Source organism: Strigops habroptila, chromosome 3 (assembly GCF_004027225.2).
Source record: "Strigops habroptila isolate Jane chromosome 3, bStrHab1.2.pri, whole genome shotgun sequence".
In the NCBI taxonomy this organism is placed as follows: domain Eukaryota; kingdom Metazoa; phylum Chordata; class Aves; order Psittaciformes; family Psittacidae; genus Strigops; species Strigops habroptila.
In genome coordinates, this window is record NC_044279.2 from 56,474,339 (window position 1) to 56,500,186 (window position 25,848).

The 25,848-nt window shown below is 42.8% G+C and overlaps 1 protein-coding gene across 9 annotated transcripts in view; it reads right to left on the bottom strand.

The window, feature by feature from the left end:
• PRR5 (proline rich 5) overlaps positions 1 to 25,848 on the bottom strand; it is a 91,221-nt gene that overhangs the window by 7,465 nt on the left and 57,908 nt on the right. For all 9 annotated transcript variants that reach the window (XM_030479030.1, XM_030479027.1, XM_030479033.1 and 6 more), the window contains 2 exons: positions 22,854 to 22,945; positions 20,460 to 20,600 (listed from right to left, as the gene is read on the bottom strand). In XM_030479030.1, the coding sequence (XP_030334890.1) occupies positions 20,460 to 20,600; positions 22,854 to 22,945 (233 nt within the window). The remainder of the gene's footprint in view (positions 1 to 20,459; positions 20,601 to 22,853; positions 22,946 to 25,848) is intronic.

Here is a 25,848-nt window from a genome sequence, read left to right on the forward strand (position 1 = left end):
AAGGGCAGCCAGAGCAGGGGCTTGCTGTGGCACCAGCACCCCTAAGCCAACTGGTAGTGGGGCATAGTTTCAGCAAGTGGCTGAAACAGTGACTGACCTGTCAATTCTTGTTACCACTGCAGCATGCAAACCTCACTTCAGAGGATACTATAATTCAGCACCATACGGGGCTGAGGGGGGCAAAGAGCTTCAACGGGAAGGATGGACACCTCCTAAAGCAGATCAGCTGTAGGAAGCTGGGGGAAGCTTTGCTTTGCTTTAGCTGGCAGCCCCAAGGGTGCATTTAAACTCTTCTCTCCACCAGAGGTTTCCACCCCATCCATTGTGCCACATGTAAAATCAACTTGTTCATGTGACACCATAGTCAAGTGGAGGCACTTCTAGTGGAAGTTTAGGATGGAGCAAATTATGGTTACAAATGTTTCATATATCTATATGTAAATATACCTAGATATACAGGTATAGATATCCATACATCTGTCTACGTGGTTATCTATACCTATTTAAAGATACATGAAGTCTTTTTTAGACTCTTTCTCAAATTTGTAAGTGATTGTGCTTACAAAGGCAAATCAGCTTCAGAGGATAGCCAACTTGTGATTGTTATCCACATCACAATAGTTTCTGAAAAACTGATGGCAGGACCTAAAAGTCACCAATAAAATAATAAAAAGTATTTTCCTGTTATTTTAGCAGCTCATGGTTCTTCACGTACTTACTGCTTGATGCCTGACTAGTTTGGTATGTCACTATACAGCAATAAAGCAAAAAACGTATCAAGCAGGCTGGCTGCTCAGCTTACAGGAAACTACATCATAATCTGGAGGAAAGAAGAAAACTTGGAACATTACCAGCAAAACAGACTCTAACCTTACCTTTAATGCAACATTTGCTCTTCAGACATGCAAAAAACTTACTTTAAAAGATAACCGTGACCTTCCATGAACCCAATTTCATTTTAGCAGTAGAGTTTCATGCTTCTCTGCAAGTGTGAGATGTATCTATTAAATTCCTTTCAAAGGCCTTGCCTGACCTATTTATTTCTCAATTGAGGGACAAAATAGCTCAATATCAAATAGGTGCAAGTACCTTAGTACTTCTGTAGAATAGCGTAGCTGCTGGATCAAATGCTCATCTTGGTCACACTGTTTTGAAATGCAACAAGAGTCACCTCATTATCTTTGGAAGGATTATAATGTACTATTATGACAAGAGTCTGCCCTACTCTGAAGGCATGGATAATGAGGATTTGAGTCCTGAGTATGTGAATACCATTGCAAATGGAAAAGGTCTATGCTCAGCATCAAGAACAGAGACAGGTTATTTCTGCATGTAACACAGTATCCAAGTTCTTTACTTCATTAACCTGTAATTAAATAATTTAGAAACAGAGAATTTTATGTAGTAGTTCCAAAGCATTAAAAGGACCCTATGCACTACTATTTTTGATGTATAAATCTGTAAACACTCCCAGAAGGGCCTTATACCCTGAAGACTGTAGGTTATTGAGGTAACTACTCTGTGAAGTTACTGTCCTGTCTGCTGAACTGCAGCACCAATCACATGCAAACCCCCCATTGCTGCACTTGAGTATGCTGCTGGAACAAATATTGCTTGTGTTTGGGAACAAAACCCCATGAGTCAAAACTGTAAGTCATTCCAGCAAGAATGGACACACTGAAGCACTCAGGCTTCCACCCCTGTTAATTCCGTCAGTTAACCACAAGCTCCTTCCTACTGAGTTTTTAAAGGGCACAAGTCTTCTTATAAAAGCACAGAGGAAAGAATACATTTGTCTTTTGGCACTGAAAATAAACAGATGTGTTCAGAAGAATAGCTGGGGTTTTTGTAACCCCACAAAAGGCCACAGCCTCCTTTTTCAATATATAGCACTTCTCTAAGCCTCAAAGTGGTCCTAAAGTGGAGACCACTCTAGACAAGCATTTAAGGACTTGAAGAGCCCTCCTCAGGCATAACCTTAAACCTTCCCTGAAGCTAAGGTTTATTACTTTAGCCTTTGAATACTATACAACAAAGATGTATTGCTTTGACCATTTTTTAATGAACATATGTTTTAACAAAAAATACTATTAAGCTATTATCAACATTGTATCTAAGCACTGGGTACTTGGCTTGCAAAGCTGCCAGAAACTTCAACTATTTTGGTAACATTTGCTGCAACTTTTCTTAAAGAAGAAATAAAAAAAGAAAAAAAAGTATCAAATGTCCTTCCTTTATTTTACCATGGCAATGAAACAACCACAATCATAACCCTTTATTTCTATATTCTATTATATCAATTTTTAACACCCTCTTCTCTTCACAGGGAGTGAACAGTGATAGTAGAAGGTAGAATTGCCATCGATCCAACTCAGTGTAAGATGCAAGCCTGCCTGCTGCCTCTGTCCCTCTGCAATGAGATAGGCATTGCTACACAACCCCCAAGGCTCTGTCTCTGTTTTTTTATTCATCACCATAACTGAAATCCCTTAATTTTTGGTAAAAAAAAAAAAAAAAAAAAAAAAATGAAGACACCTAAAATGTAACTGGGTAGTATCAGCACTTCCAGACAAATGCTCTGAAATTACCATAAACTGGGCTGCACTGAGCCCAGCCCATTGGGAAGGAATTCAGACTGTGAGTTGCAAAGGATTGCAGAAATTAATCATCTGCCTTCCACCACTTTTCATCTGGTGTTGGCTACTTCACTTCCTCAGGCTCTGGTAAAAAACCCAGACATGAAGCAACCCCCAAAGACAGTCACAGCTATGAAAAACTGTTTAGGCTGCTGATGTTCTGGTATGTCTCATTAGACAGCCCAGCTAAATTAGAACCCAGAGTTGTAGGCTTCCCATGCTCCTGCAATATGTAAGATGTAAGGACATCTTACAGAAAAGACCTGGCTCGTGAAACCCTGGCATGTGGCAGAAAGGGAGCTTGTATATCGTTTGCTGCTTATGCCTCTCGCTTCTCACCCAAAAACTGGATGCAAAGCTGAACATCTCCTTTTCACCTGCATTAGGAAGCAAAGAGGTGGCAAACCCTCGCTGTTTCAGCGGCAAATCCCCACTGTTAATAGCCTACCCAGGGAGATCAAATCACAAAATACAGCCCCAGGAGCAGAGACTGCTCTTGGGCCATGGAGCAGGCTGCTTCAGTTTCTGTCCCATTGCTCTGCAAATTACAGCCTGCTCAGAAGTGCTTGCTAGCACAGCACTAAGTAGAACAAAGATGAAATTTTCTTCCCAAGTGGGCAGAGCAGCCGGGAGAACAATGGTACATTCACCACTGCATCCAACAAGTCTTGAAATCTTGGGAATTGGTGGGTTACATTGACTTCAGGATGATTTACCAAAAAAATCCTGAAATGTATCACCCTCTTGACAGCAGGCAAGGCACCAGACCAGAGAACTGAGCATATAAATCACAACAGTTGGATACAAAAGAGCTACAGCTAAAGCTGTCACGTCCTCTGTTTGTCAGGCACACCTCAAGGGTGATGTCTCATGCAGGCCTAGAGGCTAGAAATAAACCTAACTGTTGGCTGTTCTTTTTGCTACCTACCTGCTTTCCGCTGATGCTTGGCTCATGTTATTCTACTTTGGTGTCATAGCTGGATTTCCACATGGCCATCACTCTCTCATGCCTGACTCCTTTTGTTTTTACCCTCTGCTTTGTCCCCTTGACATCTGCTGTTTCATAATACCCCACATCCACCCTGAACTCCTCTTTCATGCCCTTAGCAAGCTCTCCATCATATGCTGAGCTCCTCTGCTGTATGAGCCTCCCTGTACTCATCTTTACCACAGGCTGCTTCAATTCTGCCGGGACAACTGCAAGTTGCCCCAGGTAACTCCCCAGTCATCTGTGTCTGAAAATAATCATAAACCTCTATTAAACACCAAACTGCTTTTAACTGACCAGCAGTAACTTAGGGTTTTGCTGAGTACTTAGAAAAGGTCATAGGTCCTCTACAGTTTACTCCTATATAACAGTTTCCAGTTATGACTAATGTTATTTCTATGTTACCACTAGTAACATCTAGAAATGATGCTATCACCCAGTTTCTTTTCACTTGCCTCTTTAACACAGAATGTTATAGGACCATTTATCTAATAAATTATGCATTAAAAGATATCTCCCATTTTTAAGTGTACCGTAACAACTGGATGTAACAGTGGGAACTACTTCATGCCCACCTGCAAATGTAGGTGTGCTGAAGTATACACTGGTCATTGGTCAAATGATGTAGCACTCAACTTTAGCTTTGATGCTTCAGCTGATCAGCATGTTTACATGAGTAAGTATTCCTGCACGAGACTGCCTTCTATTTCAACTGACAAAGTGCTGGATGGCTTTTAAATGAAAAATAAAATATAATACAATGTGAATAAGATAAAACATAAACAAAATCTCTCTTCCCTGAGGTCAGGGTGGGCAAAGGAAGCAGGACTCAAGCCTAGCACCCTGCCAGCAGTGGATATGGCACTGGGGGAGGCACAGCATGTCTTGGTGCTTTACATGGGAGTAGCTCTACCACAGGGGACACCAAGCAGGAACAGCTGTGAGCTAGATCCTGTGTTCCCAACTTCTAGACTCAGGGAAGAAAGGAGTAAAAGCCAGACTTCTGGATTATTTAGTTAAGTCATTTCAGCAATGATGACTCTTAGTGACTTGATGGCCCAGAAGAGTGAAGTCCTCTGCCCATGGGAAAGGAAGTGGCTGCGTACGACTCAGCTCATGGCCAAATAACACACCCTGAATCTCAGTCTGCTGGAGCGTCCTCAGCCTGGGTGTGCTGTGGCATCCTTGATGGCTGGCCTCCACCATAGTCTACCAACAAAAAGGTGTGACCTACCACCTGCTGAAGCAGTCCTGACCTAGTTCTATGAGAAAGGAAACACGCTGCCAGAAGAGTTTACAGGGTCAGGCCCAAATGCAAAGTGAGGTCCTGGCCTCATGTACTGCCCTGTCTTAACCACACAGGAAAACAGCTAAGAAATGTAACTACTTCCTGCTTAAAAGCAGCAGATTCCTTGGAGGAAAGGAAAATTCATTAAGAACCACATTTCTTCCTTTAACTGGCAATAGGTCAGATCAATACATCCGAATGAAACACACATGCAGTGGTGTTAAACCAACAGATACTAGATAATAATAGTTGCCCAACTAATCCCAGGGAAAACTGAAATTAAAAGTCACAAGACACACCGCAAGGCAGACACAGAATAATATCTATAGTGAAAACATACGTTATTCAGCCGACACTGCTGGTGGAGAATTGGCAAGAGCACACCCTGGTGATCACATAAACAGCAAGATCTGCTTCTTATTTCAGTCAAAGGGATAGCAGCAGCCTTGCTTGTAAGAGATTTGGAAGACAGCGTCCTTACAGGCCATCACTATCCCATTTTGGTGCGTGTAACACCTTTCACTGCATCACATCTAGCCGCCTAAAACTTAAGCAACCTGGTCACAGATCAGGCATGAAATCACTGTGCGGAGGAATTGAGGACATATGGGCTACCAGTCCTTGCCATGTGCACCACTAACGGCACAGCATGTGCTCCTGGTTTTGATACATGTGCATATTCTGGACTGAGGTCTGCATCCCTCATCTTCCTTTGCACATACTTAATATCATCTAATAGCCAACCATCTAATCTTTACTGATATTGCAATGCTCAGACACAAACCTAAGGCAGTGAAGTTATGTTACAGTTTGCTTCGTTGAGAAAAGGCTTCAGGAGTGGTCCCCAGGTGTGTAGAAGTTTTGTTTTCTCTACAGCACTGTGGCACTTTCATTGATCAAACCCACCCAGCCTCATGCTTTGGAGGAGACCACAGTGCTGTTTCGAGCTGCTGCTCTTACTGCACCATGGAGCATCATCGTGGGGGTCTTCCACTCACATTTACTCCATCTTCAGCTGACATGCACAACACTCTACTGAAAAACTCAAAGATCTTGCTTTCATACCCCCTGCAGGAATCTACTGAGCTGCAACACAAAATCAGGAAGCCCAAATAGGTGGAAATATTGGACTCTCTCACTCACAACTGCCCACCAAGTTCCCTGGGAGCCAGCCCTGCAAAGCGAATCCCCCAGTATTATACAAATGAATTACATTTATAGAGCAGCAGAGTAAACTCATGGAGGTACCAGATGTGATGACAGATTCTTCTCAGTCTTTGCAATCTTGACACCAGTGGTAACCCAGTGCAAAGAATCAGCTGTGCGGTGTCAGACCAAAAGTTAACTAAATTCAACATTTTCCTGCTAACAGTGATAGCAGGAGAAGTGCACAGACAAAAAAAGGAAATAAGGCACACTCCATGTGGGATTTCCTGTAGAATACATTTGTGCTTCTGGCAAACAGTGATGTAAAAACTTGCTGCATGGGACTTTGCAGTAGCCCTTAAGCATAAACAATATGTGCTAGAAATTCTTTAACCAACAAGATGAAGATGGTCAATAATTGATAGAATAACTAGCTTCCAGAAATAAGGAACCAATGTAACTACTTAGCCCTCTGAACAGGGGAGAGGATGGATTTCTTTGGTACTTTCACTAAGTGCTTTTCTTGTGCAGTTGCAGCTTTCCAGGTGAGTGCAATGCTGAACCCTTCTGCTGTCTGACAGAGAAGGACCAGGCTGTTAGCAACAACTATTCAGCTTAACTCTGAATGCTAATTGCAGTTAAGTGGACCTATGCTGACTGACATCAACTGGCAGTCCAGCCCAAGCCAGCAAGGGTGGAAATTGGATGCAAACAGGTCCTAGGAGAGAGTGATGAATTTTTCGACTTATATTGATGAAATCCTGATGTTCACAGTATCACAGAATGGCTGAGGCTGTAAGGGACCCCTGGAGTCACCTGGTCCAACCCCGCTGCTCTAGCAGAGCCACCCAGAGCAGTTGCCCAGAACCATGTCAAGGTGGCTTCTGAATGTCTCCAAGGATGGAGACTTCACCTCTCTGGGCAACTTGTGCCAGTGCTCAGTTGCCCTCACAGTAAGACTGTGTTTCCTTATGTTCAGGCACATCCTCCTGTATTTATTTTCAACCTATTTCTTGTGGTCCTGTCACTGAGCACCACTGAGAAGAGCTTTGCTTCATCTTTACGTTCCCCTTTCAGGCATTTGTTTGATTGATAAGATCCTCCTGAGCCTTCTCTTCTCCAGATGAACAGTCCCAGCTTTCTCATGAGAGATGCTCCTGTCCCTTTATCATCTTCACGATCCTTTGTTGGTCTCTCTCCAGCATGTCCATGTCTCATACTGAGGAGCCCAGAACTGGACATAGCACTCCAGGTGTGGCCTCAAGAGTACTGAGGGAAAAGATCATCTCCCTCAACCTGCTGACAATACTTTGTCTAATGCAGACCTGGATATCATTAGCCTTTTTTTACAGCAAGAGCACATTGTTAGCCCATGTTCTTCTACTAGCTCCAATGAGGCTCAGCATTTCTGGAGGACTCTCCAACTGAGAGCTTCAAGTCCCACAAAAACATTGAGTAAACTCTGGCAGCTCACTGAGAGGGACTACAAGATCAGTCGATCCATTTTGAAGAGACATCTGGGTCAAAAGAAACACGCTCCATCAAAGTAATTGGGAGCAGAAAGGGGGCAAGGACTGTTCCTGCTCCTGCTTCCAGACCACTTATCAGTGTTTGCCAGGACAGACAATTTCAGGTACTTCCTCCTGGGTTTCCCTGGTGATTCATACCACTTTTATCCCAAGCAGACAACTTGGTCATTTTTTTAGCCTTTAGGAAACAGAATAAAACAGAATCAAAACTGCTTCAAGCAGGGACTAAATTTTGCTTTGTCCAAGCCTCTGTTGACTAAGCTAAACCTGATCTGCTTAAACTATGTGTGCCCTCTTTCCTGTGGAGGGTTTCTTTGCGGCAGTCCAAAGCAGAATGAGAGAACGTGCCTGGGCTGGGGGGAAATGGAAGCCACTTCTTTGCAGACTGGAACAAGCTGGAAGAAAGCAGTTTCCCCTCTCAGAGGGTCATCTCAGCCCAATGGAGGGGGCTAAGAATTCATAATGGACATATTTTCAGTAAACCTCTAAGACTACTCTATGTGTGTTCACAAACAGGTATATCTTATGGTGGGAGGAAATGTGAGAAGCAGGACTTGTACATCAAATTCTCAATTGCTTTTAGGCAGAATAATCCCTGTTAGGCTAACAATTTTACACTGATTTACAACCACAGGAGGCTGTGCTCTATGTATTACGTGTCCATTCCTAGGCATCAGTATCCTTTTTGCACAATGTGGACAGATGCAGCTGCACAATTCATGGCTGTATTTTTATGAGCCCTTAGTAGCGTTGCCTCACATTATTTTTTCCTCTCTTTATTTTATCCTAAGCCACTGGCACACTGGTAAAGCCTAGAATATTTGAAGGGTTAAATCATGTCTTGTCTCATCTCTGCCTCTTGTTTTTCTCATAGCAACAGTGTTCACAGGAGGGAGAGGCAGAGAAGCTTGCCATTGCCATATTGACAGAAGTCAGCACTTCAGATCCTTGCGACTGCCTCAGAAACAAAGATCTTGTCATATTCACTTTAATCTCCAGCAAGTGCCAAGTTATGTCAATGTCAGTGTGAGAAGCTGCTCTGTCTCTCTCTTTCTTTCACTGGTGGCACTGAGACAGACAAAAGATAAGGAAGACAAAACACCCAGACACGGTTTGTGTTCAGCTGGTGAGAGAGTTTTTGCAAACGGCTTGGCTGCAGAAAGATAGCAATAAGATTTTTCTTTCCAGAAAGGATCAAAGACTAAGAACAGGCTAGTCTTCCCCTGACCCACAGAAATCCAATGTCTTATCTCCCTTTAAACCATTACTAGACATTTTATATGAGACTGCAAAAGACAAAGCAGAAGATGAAGACTGAAGATAAGTAAAAGATATGAAATGATTAAAAGTAAGGAAGTTACTTTGAGGACTTCAGTATAGTGCTTAGGATCCTGCAGAAGCTGAACAGCCAGTCTGCTAATAAAGATCCAACAAAAATAATGGTATGCATTTTTGTCTCTCACAGTTTTAGGGCTACAGGTTGTCTGCTTCCCAGCTAAATGACTCCTCTGGGCACAGATGAGAGCTGCAATCATCTCAGTCAAATAAGCTAATGCGACTTTGAAACAACCCACCAAATGAATCTATGCAGAGGTGAGTGTCTCTGAAGAGCAGTTTATGGAATAAATTTGAGCTGGAGTTAGTTTATCTGCATTTACAAATGCTTTAGCACTGCCACATTGCACTCACAGGCAAGTACACACGTGCACGGAAATGCTTGTGCAGCCCCATGCAGAGATCACCCTACGAGTTACCAAATAATTAGATGTGATGTTTAATGTCCAAGAGAATAAAGCTTCTCATTTCTTTTTAGGCTCCCTCCTGAAGTTCTTGCTGATCTATACACATTAAGCACATCTAAGCTTGCTGGGGAATTGATGACTTTTAACTCTGAGCATTCAAGTCTTTGACCTACTCTTGGATCTGAGTGTTGTCTCATTTACAATTTATTACAAGAAAATCCATCTTGCATCTATTTTGAGGTGGGTACTCACACAGAAAAAAGGATGGCAGAACCCTCCCTCAGTGCATTCAGGCTCTTTTGAGGAGACACTCAGGAAATGCTTTTGAAGAGCTGCAAATATTGACTGCTGTTTCCTACTTGTGAGGATTTCTGATACTGCCTTTCACAGCCACACTCCCCTTTTAAATCACTAATGACAATTCATCCCTCAGCATCCTCCTTGCTGCTTCATCCTTTACAGGAGACTGAATCTACTCCACGAGTTTTCTTCTTTTCTGAAATACCCTTGAATAGACTGAGCAGATGTGTCAGCTCTGCTTTCTGGATTTTTAAAGTATTTGCTATTTCTGGCAGCGACACCATTTTCATCACCAACAACTCATCCCCGTGAGACAGAAAGCAGCAGATCACCTCCAGATCACCTATCTCTCCCGGCTTAAGAAGGTGCATGGCTCAGACACCAACCACGAGCAGCTATCTGCTCGGGCAACCAGCCTCTCAGGATAGCTGCTTGCCCTCAGCCTGCTGCTTGTGTGGGGAGTAACCCACCAGGATAACTGGCAAGTGAGCAGTGCTTTGTGGTGATTCTCTTGCACAAGGAGGTAGAGCTTCCATCAATCCGCATCACCTAAGTTTTGGAGCCCAGATGCCTGGCAGCCTGGGCCTGAGGGAGCCCTCCTGGCTTGCAGCAAAAGCTTTGCTGAAAGCAACACATTTCTACAGAATTATTTAATTTCAATAAAAATGTCTTTGCCAATTCAGAATACTTGGAAAATAACTGACTGGATTTAGAGCAGACACCCTCTCTCAGCAACCCAATGTGTAGAGGATGAAAGGAAACAAAATACAAGCACACGAAATCTGAGTTTGCAGCCAGAGAGCACTAAGCAGAGTACTCCCCAATTGCAAACAGTACATGGATTAGGGATGTGATCACAGGAGTGGCTCTGAAGGACTGACCTTCCCTCCTTCGTCCCCACCACCCATCAGGGACATGAACTCTGGCAACTCCATGCTCTGGCAAAATTCAGCAGCATTCAGCAATTCTTGCAACAACTGTGCTAGGCCTACATGTAATGGAAACCTGTGTGGTTGAAACCAGCAGATGCCCTGACCTACCTCAGGGCATCTGCTAACCCTACTACTGAAATGAAAATCCCTTTTTTTTCCCCCTCAGCGCTGGCTGGTGCTTTAATCTAATTCACAGAATACCACACAACCACCTCCTCGGAGCAAGCCTTCTCCTTGGTTCTGTTTTAAATGTTAACAACACAGCTACATACGTAACCATGTTCTAGAGCTTTCCAGGCAAAACTACGACGCGATTCCTTGTCTACTATACACAGGCTTTAGTACAGCTACATTCGCCTCATGCTGCCTAAACATCTGTCCTCATATCACTCAGACATTTTGAGAAACAATGGAAATACCCCGATGCTTCTTCCAAGGTTTTGTTCTCTTCATTTAAACAAGAAAACCACAAGAAAGGCTCATGAGTGATACAGGAGGAATGAAGGATTATTTTTTTTCTTCAAGCCCAACAGGCAACCTACAACAAGAGGACAAGAATGACCACATTGTTTCTAGAGGACATCTAGACCACTAAGGCAAACAACGTATTATTTGTCATAAAATCACTTTTAGCATGTTTGTGTCCTTGTTTCCTTCTGTTCCCTATTTGTCTGTCCAGATACATCTACCATCTCTGGCATCAGGCCACACAAACTTTAGTGCAGAGACTATATTTTCATTGTGTTTATACAGTGCTCAGTGCATGAAGGCTCTTGTCTACCCACACTAGCAAGAAGAGAGGCTTGGAGATACATGATGGCCAGCAACAGAAGCAGCTGACAGCTCTTAGCTCCCCAAGGAGAAAAAATTTAATTGGTTTTATGTAACAGCCACTCCAGCAGCTGTATTTTGCAAAATACCTTTCTGACAGATTTCAGCCAGGCTAAACAACGGCTTTTCCTCTTGCCAGCAGCATCTGCTTGATTGCAGCATGCCTGCTTTTTGCTTTGCATTTGAATCAAGAGCATAGCAATCCCATGCCTAACGACCTAAAATTGGAGGCCTTTGGATCCATTTTGAAGACCACATGAATGAGGAGTGGTCCCCTCCCCTCACTGCGCCCCCGGCTTGCCTCACCACAGCTCTCACTCTCCTTCTCATGGGTGGTTGCTTCTCAGAAAACCACACCACCATGGCCAGCTGGCTCTCTCACAGCAAAGCCATGATGTACTGGGGATGCTCGGCACGACTACCCACACAGCTGACTTGCAGGCATGACCTGTCACATCGCTGTCACCTTGCGCTGCAAAAGTTTTGCTGTAACCACCCAGTAGCTCATCAGAAACAGGAGAAGGCTGCCAACAGATAACAGTTTAAATCAAATAATGTAATCTGAATCCTGCTCTGTCACATGATTAACTGTTTACCTTTTAATTGCTTGTAATAATTGGGTAGTGGCAAGTTAATGAATTTCACAGTACGTGTCACATATCACTGTGCCACATAGTTGTTTCTTCCGCAGCTGCAGCAGAGCTAAGGGTAAGACTGTGAAATTACTGATAGAAGACAATTAACCCTGTCCACTCACCATGGGAGAAAAGATGCCTCCAAGAGACTCATTCAATCACTCCCCTATCTTTTGCAGGCTGCAACGCACAGCCTTTTTATTTTTGGAATAAATAAACCACAAATTCCTCTGCACAAGTCCCCATGCCACCAGCATGGTACACGCTGTCCCTGTGGGCTGCTGGTTCTGCCACTAGCAACCACAGACCAGGAGAGGAATGGCTTGGGGGTGGGCTTGGGTGGCACTGCAGAGCAGGAGCTTCCATACCTTTCACAACTCCTTTCCTTCTCAGTGCACCTTCTGGGGAGAAAGCAGAGGCTAGGGCATTTTATTGTAATTTGGTTTAATCACCCTGTCAGCTTAAATAGAAACACATCTTTCTATAACAATAAAATTCTATAGTATAGACAGAGAAACGGGCAAACACCAAAACCCCAGGAGAAATCACTCCTGACGGAAAGCAAACACCTGCCAGAGTTGCTTACAAACAATTCATACAGGAAATTATTCATTTCGCTCCTCTCTAATTACAGGGGACTCTTCCATGAAGTTGCCATTCGCATCAGTGTGGGTAAACTGCTCTGTGCCTGCTGCTGGGGGACACCTCCTTTCTAGGGAAAGGACCTCTGGCTGTGCCCTCATCTGTCCCCAGACTAGATGGGCACATCGCTGCTTGCCAGACCAGCTTCAGCTCCCACTGCCTACATGACAAATGGAGCATCACAGCATCTGCATTTCCAACAGCTGCTGTCCAGGTCCCCATAACTTGCTCAGGTCATCACTGTCTGCAGGAGGACTCCACAGTTTGGGCATCACTGAGCGATGCTTGCCAGTTGAGACTAACAGGCCTGTGGCACAGGGAGCTTCCCCCATTGTGTGTCCTGGCACTCTGCAACCACCTGCTACTGGGTCTTGACCTGTTTCATGGGCATAATAGAAAACAGGAGGTGGAAACTGAGACCAGAGAAAGACCTGTCTGCAAGGATGAGCTTCCAGCTCATCTAGTAAGTCCTCCTTGTGACAAACATGTCAGCTACTGCCTTCTCTGCCTTCCTCCCTTCTGCCCCATGAGAAAACAAGATGGTGTTGGGAGAGGAAAAGAGTCAGAAGGCAATGTATGGTAAGGTAAAAGGTGACACAGCAGCCTGCAAGATGATGGAAAAAGCTGTGCTACCAGCAAGCATCGGTGTTCAAAATGCAGTGAGCACTTTGGAGTCCCATGTCTGCTACAGGAAAGGCTCAAGGAGCAGGAGAACAAGCACATGGGCTGCCTCTGAAATCTCCTGGCGGGAAGTTTCTCTGCCAGCTATGTGCTCAGCCAGAAAGCTTTAGGCAATAAGAAGACACGGGCAAAGTGGCACCTGCACAGGGGACTATCCAAACCACTCCACACCCAGCTGCAGCTCAGTACAGATCCGACTGGAAACTGATGCTGACCTGTCTCCAAAAACCATTGGGAAGCCCATGCATGCAAAACTACGAAACAACCTTGCAGTCCTTCTGTTGGACATTACTTTTGCTTTTCTTCTCGTGAGCAGGGACAGGTGAAAGCTAGCATGAAGAACAGGAGATACTGCACCAGTGACCCCAACCACAGCATCAGCTCACCTGGCTACCTGCATGGACACAACACAAGTCACAGAAAGCAAAAGGTCCTCCCCTTTTGTGCTGGGTGCCACCACTGCCACAGCTGGTAGATACCACCCAGGGTGCTGCTGGCACCTGGGGTGGCTCCCAGGTCTGTGGCTGGATGTAACAGCCAAGAAGTGACTGCGACTTCTTGGGAACCAACACTGTAATGCCCTCGGCAACATAACAGCCACGATCCCCCTGTGGCTTTGCCTACCTGGGGACACTCAAGAAAAGGAGATTATATTCACTAAATTAAGAACAGAAAGCTGTTTAGATAAATTGTGCTTAGGCTTCTGATGTAGAACTGAAGTGTCATTAATTTAACTTGTCTCCCTTCCTACCCCTTTAATTCTCAGAATGAGTGTCCATACAGAGTTTTAATGAGGTTTAATTAATCTTCTTTAAAAGGTAGCTTAGATTAACTTTGTTTTAAATTTGTACAAATTAATGCAATTAGTTAAAACCTTCTCCCTCTTTACTTGATAAAATTACAGGTTCTGCAGGGACATTCTAATTCAAGTTAAGAATTATTTTACTGATTTAATACTATTTTGTTAAGGATTAAGGATTTGCCTACCAATGAACTTGTAGTGGTTTTAATAGGCCAGTTTCACTAATGGCGGCAAATTCCAGGAGACAGACATATATTTTAGTATAGATAACCCGGTTTAGCTGGGGTTCAACACGCATCTAACTGACTTGAGCTGAAACAACTTACACTTAGGTTGCACAAGTAAATCATTATGGGATAAGGTAGTCTCAGGTGCCGCAGTTACACCGTAACTCCATGCATGCCCACTCTAGCCCCAGGGCAAGTGTTGAGTAATTTGAAGGACAACAAGCAAGCACTTCTCACCTACCAAAGTGCAAGACAGCAAATGAGCAGCAACTGCAGAAGACCTGATGGATCATAAGGCATGGCAGTCTAGACAATTGCTGCAGGTGGAGTTCTTTGACCAATCTGGTCTGTTGTTTGACCAACTCCATGTGAAGCCACACCTTCGGTATCCTTCATACTTAAAGTGAGGTACTCTTAAAATGCAATGTTAGTGTAGGCCCAAAGGGAGTTTGCACAATGCAAACTGCTTTCTAAAATAATTGTGTTTAATTGACATGGACAAAGTTATGCTCATGTTCCATTGAACTCTTTCTGTTAAAGAGGAAGGACAAGGCACACATTTGAATTACTACACCATTGTGTTCATGAGACTGGTTCCTATGTAACAAAGCAGAATAACTACAACATTTTTATATTGCTTTTCTGTTTTCCCGCTGCTTAAGATTACAGAAGTGGCAACACATAGTGTTGTCAAATATGCTGAGAGCTAGTTTTTGAGGGTGCTTGATTTCAAAATGAAATCTGCTCTTTTCACATGGCAATGGACTTCCATTGGTCTTAGTTACAAATAGGATCCACGAGTGCAGATCTTCCAACCTCTGTGGTGCAGAAATGGAGGCTGTGTTGGAATTAATACTGAAAAAGCCCCTGTCAGTCAGGCTTACAGAATGGTTAAGAGCAACCACACTCTCCCCATCACTGCCCCTAGAGAAAACATACTTGTGGTGAGCCATGAAATAAGTGCCAGGTGGAAGCAGAGCTAAGAGCATTACAGAGGGAAAACACTTCTGATGTGGTTTCCCCCCTTAACTATAAGCGTACAGCTTGTACATGGAAAACGGATAGCCACCGACTGTCAAAGACTCACGTTCTTACCGCTTACACCAAGGTCCTCAGCCATGGCAGGTGAATTACTCTTGACTGACAACCAAGCAAGCCAGTTACTACTTTGGTTAGTACAAATAGTGTATTTAGCACACCCACCTGGCACCATCGGCCAATCAAAGTGTCAGCTGATGGTTGACACTTGTTCCTCTGTGTTGCATTCTGGCTACTGCTGCTGCCACTTTTTTGAACTTTCTGGTCAGTTCCCAGCTTCTTGTCTCCTACTCAGTAACACAGCACATCCTAACCTGCTCAAGGCAATATTCCACAATGTACATGAAACAGTTCCAGAATTTTTGCTGCTTCCATGCAGATGTGATTCCCAGCACCAGAAAACTAGCACAATAATAAAAAACATATGAAGAAATTAAAAATCAAATATGATGAATACTCAATACCAAAAAAGTCAAGATTTTCTTTCAGAAAGCTCTTTTCCTTACCACAAATGAATGTTATGCCTTGTTAAAAGTCATGGCAATACAAATTCATTCCAGGATAACAAACCTGTGTCAATTTAATTATTGCAAACTGCACTTGCTGGTAGAGACAGATACTTGCTGGTATTAAGGCAGAATAAGAAAGACGATATCGCTTAGAAGTGAGAGTTGTTTCTACAAAATACTCTAAGGTGTAAATCTTGAGGACCAGATTCTCAGTTTCATGTATGTCAACACAAAGCAATGAAACAATCTTCTTTCTGTGTCAGGCAGCATCCCAGCGTTAAGATTTCTTACTTGACTCCTCACATGCCTATGGGGCTGATGCAAAGGACACAGACAAGCCACCCTCTCACCAGGAAGGAAGAAAACACAGTCATGCACAACCCAGGAGAAGCACATGTGGTTTATGGGGATTTATTTTTAAATAGAGTCTACAATAAATTTATTGGTTTCTAGTTTGTGTCTTATAAACCACGAATTCAGAAAAAGGTAAAGAGAAATTAAAAGCATGTTGAAACCTCATGCCCACACTGTTTTGTTCAACCTGTGCTTCAGGTCTAAGAGACTTAGTAAGACAACCTCTCAAAAGCAACCACCAAACTCAAAAACCTATGGCCATAAAAAATTGACCCGAGCTGACACACACTGCAGTGTTACAGCAAATCTGCTGTTCACAGGCAGGACCCTGCAGTTTTTTGATAGCAAAAGGTGTTTTGTTTTTAACCACTTCGCTGTCTTCAGTTTGCTATGTGGCTGCTGAGATGGAAAACCAGAACTCCGGATTTTGCTTTCAGCCTTGCAATGTGTTTTTCCACCCTTTTAAAGTGCAAGGAGCTGAACTTAAATTTAGGAACTTTTCAGAGATAACAAATAGGTCCCACTGGGCAGTTTTATGTATTTATTTTGTCTTCTTTTACAGAGAAAGAAAACAGACAAAGGAGTTCAAACGAAGCTCAGAGAAGCCAAAAAGGAAACCACAGGTTTTATTTTTCTCTTCAGAGCTTATGTTTAGTGAGGCCTCATCCCTCAGCACGAAAGATACTATGCTGTGCTCTTCTAGGGTTTTTAAATATCACGGGTCACCCAGAGAGACTCTGTGAATGCAAATAATCCTGATGTCAACTGAAAGATGCAGATAAACACTCTTTAATGCTTCTCCTCCAACTTTCTCAGACCTCAGGAGAGATACCTGGAGATAAGATGTTCCAGTTTCAGTGGCAAAGGTTGTCTTTGACAACATGCTTTGGGAAATAAGTCAGATTGTTTACCCTCTAGTGGTAGTTTTGCTCTCTTTGGTTCCCAAAAGAGGAGAAAGCATAAAGGAGAAAATTCTTTTCCAATCTCTACTTCTGTTTATTCATCTCCCTTCAGCTTCCTAATTTCACCCAAAGAGAAAAGTCATCAAGGCAAGACTGACAACTTGGTGTGGTTATATGAGCTCTATCTAGAGCCTTGGGCAACATGGTCTAGGGTGAGGTGTCCCTGCCCATGGCAGGGGGGTGGAACTAGATGATCTTAAGGTCCTTTCCAACCCAAACCATTCTATGATTCTACGATTCTTTTACTTTCCTCAGCCATGACTCTGCTCTTGAAGACCCTGCAACTTAAAACAGGAGCATGCTGAAGGCACTTCAGCTTATGTTGCCTATAAAGCTGCCACAAAGGATTAAAATTTCAGTTTGTGCACTGTAATTGGGTCAGGCTGTGCTGGCCCGTTTACTGTGGACAACAAAAAAGATTAGATACAAAGAAGGAAAAACATTCACTCAAACAATGAAGTAAGAGATGCAGCTTCATTTCAGGTCCTTCTATTCAGGAGGTCTTTGGCAGGGACTGTTTTATTCTCCTTGCCAGAGTGCAGCCCGCTGAGCAAGCAAGGAATGTGTGCAACTTGCAATAGGTCAGCAACTTCACAGAAGTCAATGAAATTGCTCACACGCTGAAGCCAGTGAAGCTAACCCAAGCTCAGGTAAAACTTGTGCTTGTGCTCAGTGTGCTTACTGAGCTTTGCCAAATCAGCAACTACCTCCTGAATAAAGTCCAAGGATTGCTGCAGCTTCTATTTCCTCTTTAAAAAGCTTCCCCTCCACAAGGAAATTGTCTTTACCTGACAAACTGACAGAGCTTTTCCGCTACACTAAACAAGCTAAAACATGAGCAGTACCAGATGCATGCTGCATTAGTTACCAAACCTCTGTCACTTTAATCCAGTCTAGCAGGACAGACTGGTGCATATCAGCATGGGCCTTTCTCAACCTGTGACCTTCAGCTGACATTACAGCTGCTGTCTTGAAGAACATGGCCTACTCCTTAATTAGGTAACACAGCTGCACGAGGCTGTCCAGGACAAAAATACTTCAACTTAGCACCAAGTTCAACACTTGGTCCAGAGTTGACATCGCTAGACTCATCTTCTAGCCACAGGAGTCCAGTCCAGTGCCACTGAGATTCTAATGGAAGGGATATACAAGGTAGATAGAAATAGGGATTAGACAATGTCCATGCCAAGACACCATCTCCCAGTCTGGAAAATCCCCACACATAATTCCACCATACGCTCTTTGGACAGCTGAATTGTTATCTCTCTTCCAGCCCTATTCACATGTTGAGTTAAACTAAGTCAAGAAAATTCCATTATTATGCCATAAATGTATAAAACTTGCTTTTGTTTAATGTGACATTTGAGCCTGGGAAAAAGCCTTTGCTCTGAAATCCAATTATTGACTAACACTGCTAAGCATGTAAACAGCTCATTCCCAGATCTTCTGACTTTTTCCTGTAATTTCCATTAGATTTTAAACCACAAGTTTGGCAGAGCTATTGCCAAGAAAGGACGTTCACCATCCCCACCACACAACTGTAGGTAACATGCAGAAATAAACGCCCAGGGGCAAACTCCCTCTCACTTCATTATTGATTTCCATCAACATCTTTGCAATAAGAATGGATTTGGCCTTTTACCCTTAACAGGCATCTGTCTTGTTAACACTTCTCGTTGTTGAAGAAAGCAGATTTACAAAGCAACAGTTTCTTGTAGCACTGATCCTAGCAAATGACTCCATATCACCTCCTATGAACTTTCTAAATCAGGATGTTATTCAGTTCCCATCTCACCACTGAATTCATTTGAAGCCGGATCCTGCCCACAGCCAACACAGACTCTCTAATGAAGAAACCACAAAAAAGCTTGCAGATCTGTTAGTAGCAACACTGCTCAAGCCTGGTTTAGAATGCATCTAAGAAGGGATGAGGCCTGATAGACAACCCTCCTGTGATTAAGTTTTTCGCGATGGTGCTCTCTCTCATGTGGAGTCTCTGGTGTCTATCAACACAGCTGGGTTCACAGTTCAATTATGTGAATCCTTTGATGTCTCATTATGCAGTTAAGACCATGCTCCAGTTTTACCCTGAGGCTCCTCTCCTCTCTCCAGATACTAATTTCCATGAAGCTCCTAGGAATCTTAATATCTCTGATACTACTGTCATTGTGCCACAATCAGCCAGCAGTTTCAAGAAGCATTTGGCAAGATGTAGGCTAGAGAGAAGCGAGACAGGGCAAGCTGGCAGTCCTATCACATAAGTATCTTTTTCTGAGAAAACTAGGTTCAACACACCATTATACAACACACCATTAAACACACTCCAACAAACGTACACTGTGATAGCAGGAGTGAAATACCATTTCTTGACCCAGCAAAGAGAATCTTACTCCTTGCTCCATTTTCATCACTGGCCTTCATTTCATCCTGCTCTTTAAAACAATTTCAAACACAGAACTAATTCATATGGTGATGTAGAGCAAAGAAACATTTTAAGTGTGAGAAACTATATCCTTTTGTTTGCTGTAAATCCAACTGTTTATTAAAAAAATCAGCAGCCAAGAAAATCTCAACTTCCCCATCCTCTAAGAATCTGCTCCTGGCTTTCTCCCTCCCTTCTGCCTCAATCTTTCTTCTCCTCAACACAAATTCACGCTTTTCTTTAATTAAACAAAAAAAATCTTAAACTTGCCTCTTGCCTGGAATTCCTCATTTTGTTTCTCCTCACTACTACTACTGAAAAAAAAAAATAAATCTAACACTTACGGCAAATATCAGTATCTGGTCTTAATGGTTTTGTATCAACAGCTTTGACAGAATTTGGTTCTAGTGACCAAATATGACCATGATTCAACCATAAACTGCCTACTCCAGATGTGAAGCTTCATATCCAGAACTGCTAATGCAGTAACACACAGCATTTAATGGAAGTCACGTTATTACCACATACAGTGATCTGCTTGCAAAACTTCATATTTCAAGGCCCAGCTTCAAAACAAGTCTTTACTCTCAGGCCCTCTGGATCTTAAGGCATAAGATCTGAACCTCTGTGGTCTCTACTTTTAGATATTAGGACCACAGTTAATTGCACAGAATCTCTGGAATTCCGGGTAAGAAGTTTTCAATGAATAAGCAAAATCAGAGACTGCTTAAGAAGGCTTCAGCAATACAGTACGAAAAGATAAAGAAAACAGACTGAGAAAAGTAGCCAATTTACCTGGAGTATTAGCAGCATCTGAATAATAGAAGGTGGAACTCTGGCCCGGGAACGTGATAATGCATCTTCCAATTTAATGTTAAGGGTAATTATATTCCTAAAGTGCAGAAGAGCCAGCTGCCGAACCGAGGGCTCCTTCCCCTTAGAAACAGAAACAAAGCAAGACAGATTATGAGCAGCATGAAAATGAGTTTCAAAATCCCCTGTCAAAATTCCTTCCTCCACTTCTGAGGGATTACAAGAATGGTAAACCTAAATGAAAAGCAAAGGAAACATACAAAGGACACAGAGCAGCCCACAAGTCTGAACAGTGAATTTGATTTGGCAGTAATGAATGCGGCACACAATGACTGAGCCTGACTGTGTGTGAAAATGATGGGGTGGGGTGTGGGGGATCATATCTGAGCACAGGATACATATGAATGTTTTGTATTTTAACAGCAATGAAAAGTATAATATGTTTTTGGTTTTGGGAGGTTTTTTGGGGGGAGGTTGTTTTTTGGTTGGTTGGTTTTTGTTTTTGTTAGGGTTTTTTGTGTTTGTTGGTTTGGCTTTTGTTTTGTTTTTTTTAAAAAGCAGGGTTGAAAAAGAGTAGAATTTCCATTACTTCTCAAGATTTTTTAGTGCTGTCTGGGTAGTGTCTTCAAATTACGGTGGGAATCCCAACTCAACCCACTTTTTCTCTACAGTTTGGGAGACTTCACTATAAGGCACAAGCAAAGCTGAAGTTTCGTAATGCATTTTCAAAGACATCTTTTTGCAGTTCAAGAATACATTCTCATTGAAGAAAATCTCACCTAAGAATATAACAGTAGGCCTGCCTGCAGATATTAACACTGAGTGTCTTATGTGGGGCTGTAAAACTGTTCCAGAGTCTGGCAAGAGGGTTTTTAACTTGGGTATATATGGCTGTATGTACATATTCTTGCCTGCAGTTATGAGTGCTGCTAGCCAAATATTAACACTTCCAGAAGGTCTGGTACGCAGCTAGTACTGATTTATCTTAGTCTGGAATAAAGAAGCCTGACCCAATCCCACTCCACCTCACCCATTCATTTTCACTTTGTTAGTTATTTATACTAAAGGCTGCAAATTTGTTTCAATTGCTAATGAACTGAATTCACAAGAGCACCAGCTGGGCTCTTGGAAATAACCTCAGAACATCAGGCATCCAGATCTATCTGAAACTGCATGGGATTTAAGGTTCTTACCCCCTCTAGGCTCCTTTGAAAATTGAAGCAATTATTTCCATCTCAAAGGTGAGGAAACTTGTGTTGCTAAATTATTTTCAAAGGCCTCAGGAACATAACAGTGAAAAGGAGTATTTGATGCATTTTTTAGAAACATCTGAGTGAGTTCTAATTTAGTCAAGTGCTTTGGAAAACCAGGTTGAGAGCCTACCTATATCTCTAGGTGTCCAAATACCTTGCATTTAAATTATGTGGAACACAAAATCTCCTATTGTGTTCTAATAGGTTTTTAATACCACCTTATTTCTATAATTTTTAAAGTTTCTATTAGTTAGACACAAGTGAATGAGTGAAGTAGCCCTCTATGTTTTTAGAGCTCTTCCCTTTCAGAATCGAGTTCTGTGTAAAGTTGAAGCTTTTCCACTGAATTCATGCCTGTATTATCCGCAAATGGTAATACCATTAACATTTGCACAATCATTTTAGGCATAAAGTCCACTTGGAAAAATGGGAGGTTTCAGAAGTTTCCTCAAACACGTTTAGGCACCAAGCTCCTACTAAAATCTGCAGGCATCTAGAAGCAGCTCCAGAAGGTCATTTGTACCTATCTGGTACAGATTTCCTTGGGATTTAAGTGAGAAACAACACTCTATGGCCATCACTAAATTAGAAGATTGATCCTTCATCCGAATCAGATCAACTACCTATTGTGGATCTAAAATTACTGGGGTCAAATTCTGTGCTCATGTATATTGGTCTAACTCCACTGACTATTGCTGTGCACTTACAATAGCATAGAATTCTATATCTCGGAAACACAATTCCTTTTCAAAAGTGGAGATACTTTGGATACAAATTCATATGCATATATTTAAGTCAACGCAGCTCCACTTACTTCACTGTGTGCATATTCCACTTTATCATTCATAAACTTTTTTGACTTTTAGTGTGAGTTGGCAGAAGGAATCACCATCCTCTCTGCAGTCCACTTTTGTTTTCAAAGTTCCCCTTCAACTTTTTTACCCAAGCACTTCAAACCCATTTGCATAAGTAACTTATTTGCATGACACGACTATACAGAACAGCTGCACTGGGAGGCTGGCCCAAGGAGAGAGAGTTAAGGATTGCATCAACCTGTTGATGAACCAGTAAAGTTGCTTTTTCCAGTTTTTCAAGATTCTATAGTAACAGAGTCATTTTTCACCTGCACAGGATAGAAAATAGCCTGAAGCATGGGCAGGACATCACTGAAGAAAAAATCCCAGGTTTCAGCTAAGGTATCCAGTAGTTTCTGCCCTGCAAAAACACAAAACAGTGAACTGTTTAAGTTGTAATAAGTTAACTGCAAAGGCTAAGACATGTAGGAAACAATGTGAATCTGCTACTATACACAAAGATGAATCATGTAACAGCTACTATTAGCAGTATGGAAATAGTATTCCTTGCATGTATCAGATCATTCAGTATTTGTGTCTTTTCAGTTGACACATCTGATGTTTTTAGTAAACTCAGAGACTCTGAAGTTAGAGCTTACTCAGAAAAACCCCGTGAAGAACAAAGAGTAAAAGCCTAGGTTGCCTCCTCCTTCTCTTCTTGCAGTTAATACCTACTGGACAAGGAGAGCAGCAGGGGGAGGATACAGGAGGTTAAACATGGAAGCGTTCCTGCAGAGAAATCCCTCCCCCACCACTCTACCCTCTGTCCTCCAAGCTGCAAGGCAGCAGAGCAAACCATGCTCTGTGGAGATGCTCCACAAAGCAACCCCTCAAATCAACCCCTTAGCTTCTCTGTATCTCTAGTTAAGTAGAAAATCTCCCCAAGATCTATGGAAAAAGACAGTGTATGGCGGCTCTTTTTTTTACTGTAACTATCAAAGGATGCAGTCAAAACCAGGATCCTGGCTTCAAATCCCTGTTCCCCAAAACAGCCTGTGTGACCTTGGGCAAGCTCTTTAGCATCACTGTTCCCCTAATCCAACTGTGAAAGGAGAGCAATGCTACTGCACCTCCACCAAGTATTATGGAGATAAATGCATCAATGATTATGAGGCATTCAGAGAAGACAATATGGCTTATCAGGAAGCAAATTCAATAGCAACCAATCAATATTACTATTGGTGTCAGAATCAGATACTATTCTTAATTTCTGTATTACAGCATTACTTAGGGACTCAGCCAAGGAACATTTTGCCCAGAATTATACACATATCACAAAGAAATTCTGCATGAAAGCATCTCCTACTCAAAGTTAGCCAAGCGCCAATCTTTATTATGGGATACTTGATCTCCCTGCATTTTTTAAGTACATGACAAATAGCACCAGCTCTGGCCCATCTGCAACTCCTGAATTATTCCTGGGTTAATGACTTTAAGTGCTTTCAGTGACAAATGTGGATCACCATGCTATACTGCAGCTGCTGGCGCGTGAACCACGCCAAGGTCTTTGTTTCTGTACCACCAGGCAGGAGTTCTCTCTGTCCTACACACTTGTACACAAGACCGAAAAGGGCGTTCTTGGTTTCAATTTTTTCCTAAATTTGTCTTGCATTAATTCCAGTGAAACACGGTAGGGAATCTGGTCCAAAATTTCCTAGCAACTGTAGCAGTAATAATAATAATAAATACCTGTGCTGGTTTGGGCTAGGATAGAGTTAATTTTCTTCTTAGTTGCTTGTACGGGGCTGTGTTTTGGGTTTGTGCTGGAAACAGTGTTGATAACACAGGGATGTTTTAGTTATTGCCAAGCTGTGCTTGCACAGAGCCAAGGCCTTTTTTCTGCTTCCCACCCCACCAGCGAGCAGGCTGGGGGTGCACAAGAAGCTGGGAGGGGACACAGCCGGGACAGCTGACCCCAACCGACCCAAAGGATATCCCAGACCATAACATGTCATGCTCAGCATACAAAGCTGGGGAAAGAGGGAGGAAGGGGGGGACGTTCGGAATGATGGCGTTTGCCTTTCCAAGTAACTGTTACGCATGATGGAGCGCCGCTGTCCTGTGGATGGCTGAACACCTGCCTGTGATGGGAAGTGGTGAATGAATTCCTTGGTTTGCTTCGCTTGCATGCAGAGCTTTTGCTTTACCTAATAAACTGTCTTTCCTCACTTTTACCTTTCCAGTTCTCTCCCCCAGACCACCGGGGGGGGAGTGAGCAAGTGGCTGTGATGTGCTTAGTGCCAGCTGGGGTTAAACCACAACAATGCTGTTGCATTATAACCTCCATATACTAGCATCTCAAATACGAAGGTGTTCCCAAGAGGTAAATCTGATCAGGAAGGAGAAGCGAAATCCCTCTATGCCTTGAGGGCAGAGTTTTAAAAAGAGTTAAATGTGCTAGTTACCCACATGCTAAGGTTAAGTGGAAACTAAGCCCTTACAAATCTGGCTCTAGATGTGGGTGCTGAATATCAGTCCTTTTCAAATCTTGCTGCTAGAATTGCATGAAATCGAATTACCCTGTTGAGATAAACATGTCTTTACTATCATACACTCCTTTCATCTTGTGGGCAGCTTGCTTTGTGAAGTGATGGATTTCTGTACAGCAGCTCAGAAAGGCTGCTGCGTGAACTACCTTTGCAAGGCAGGCCTTTTACTGGGGGCTCTGGAAGAATTCCTATGGTTTGTTGATGATGAGCATCTTTCACACAGAGGAACATGACTTTCGTGCCCATTCAAGGATGTGTTTGTTTTGCCATCAGGCAAAGATCCCTACATTTACCATAAGCATTTGCCAGATTTTAGGAAGCTGAGTAACTCTAAATGCTCATTTCAATGAAGCACGATATAGTCAATTTTGTATGACATAAAAATACATGCAGTACTTTTCACAGTGCTTCTAAAAGCTAACTGAAACTCCTGGAAGAAATACAAGAATAAAAAAAAATCATGGTTTCAAAACGCACCACAGGACAAAAACCCTCTGAAGTGTGCTCTGAAGTTTTTCCAAAGTTTTTCACTTTTGAAAACTTCAACACCAACCGGATAGGGAACCTCAAACCATGGGATGTGGGACAACCTGAGATTCGAGGGCAGGACTGCTGCTGCTGCTGACCTAGGAAGGGAGCTCTGCTCCGAATGGGAGCCCCCAAGATTTCCGCACTCCCAATTTTGTCTTGGGTGTTTTGGAAGCCATGGAGTCACTGACTACAGGATGGACTCTGGGGTGCTGCTGCCTCTGCTGCCAAGAACCCCAAGTTCAGC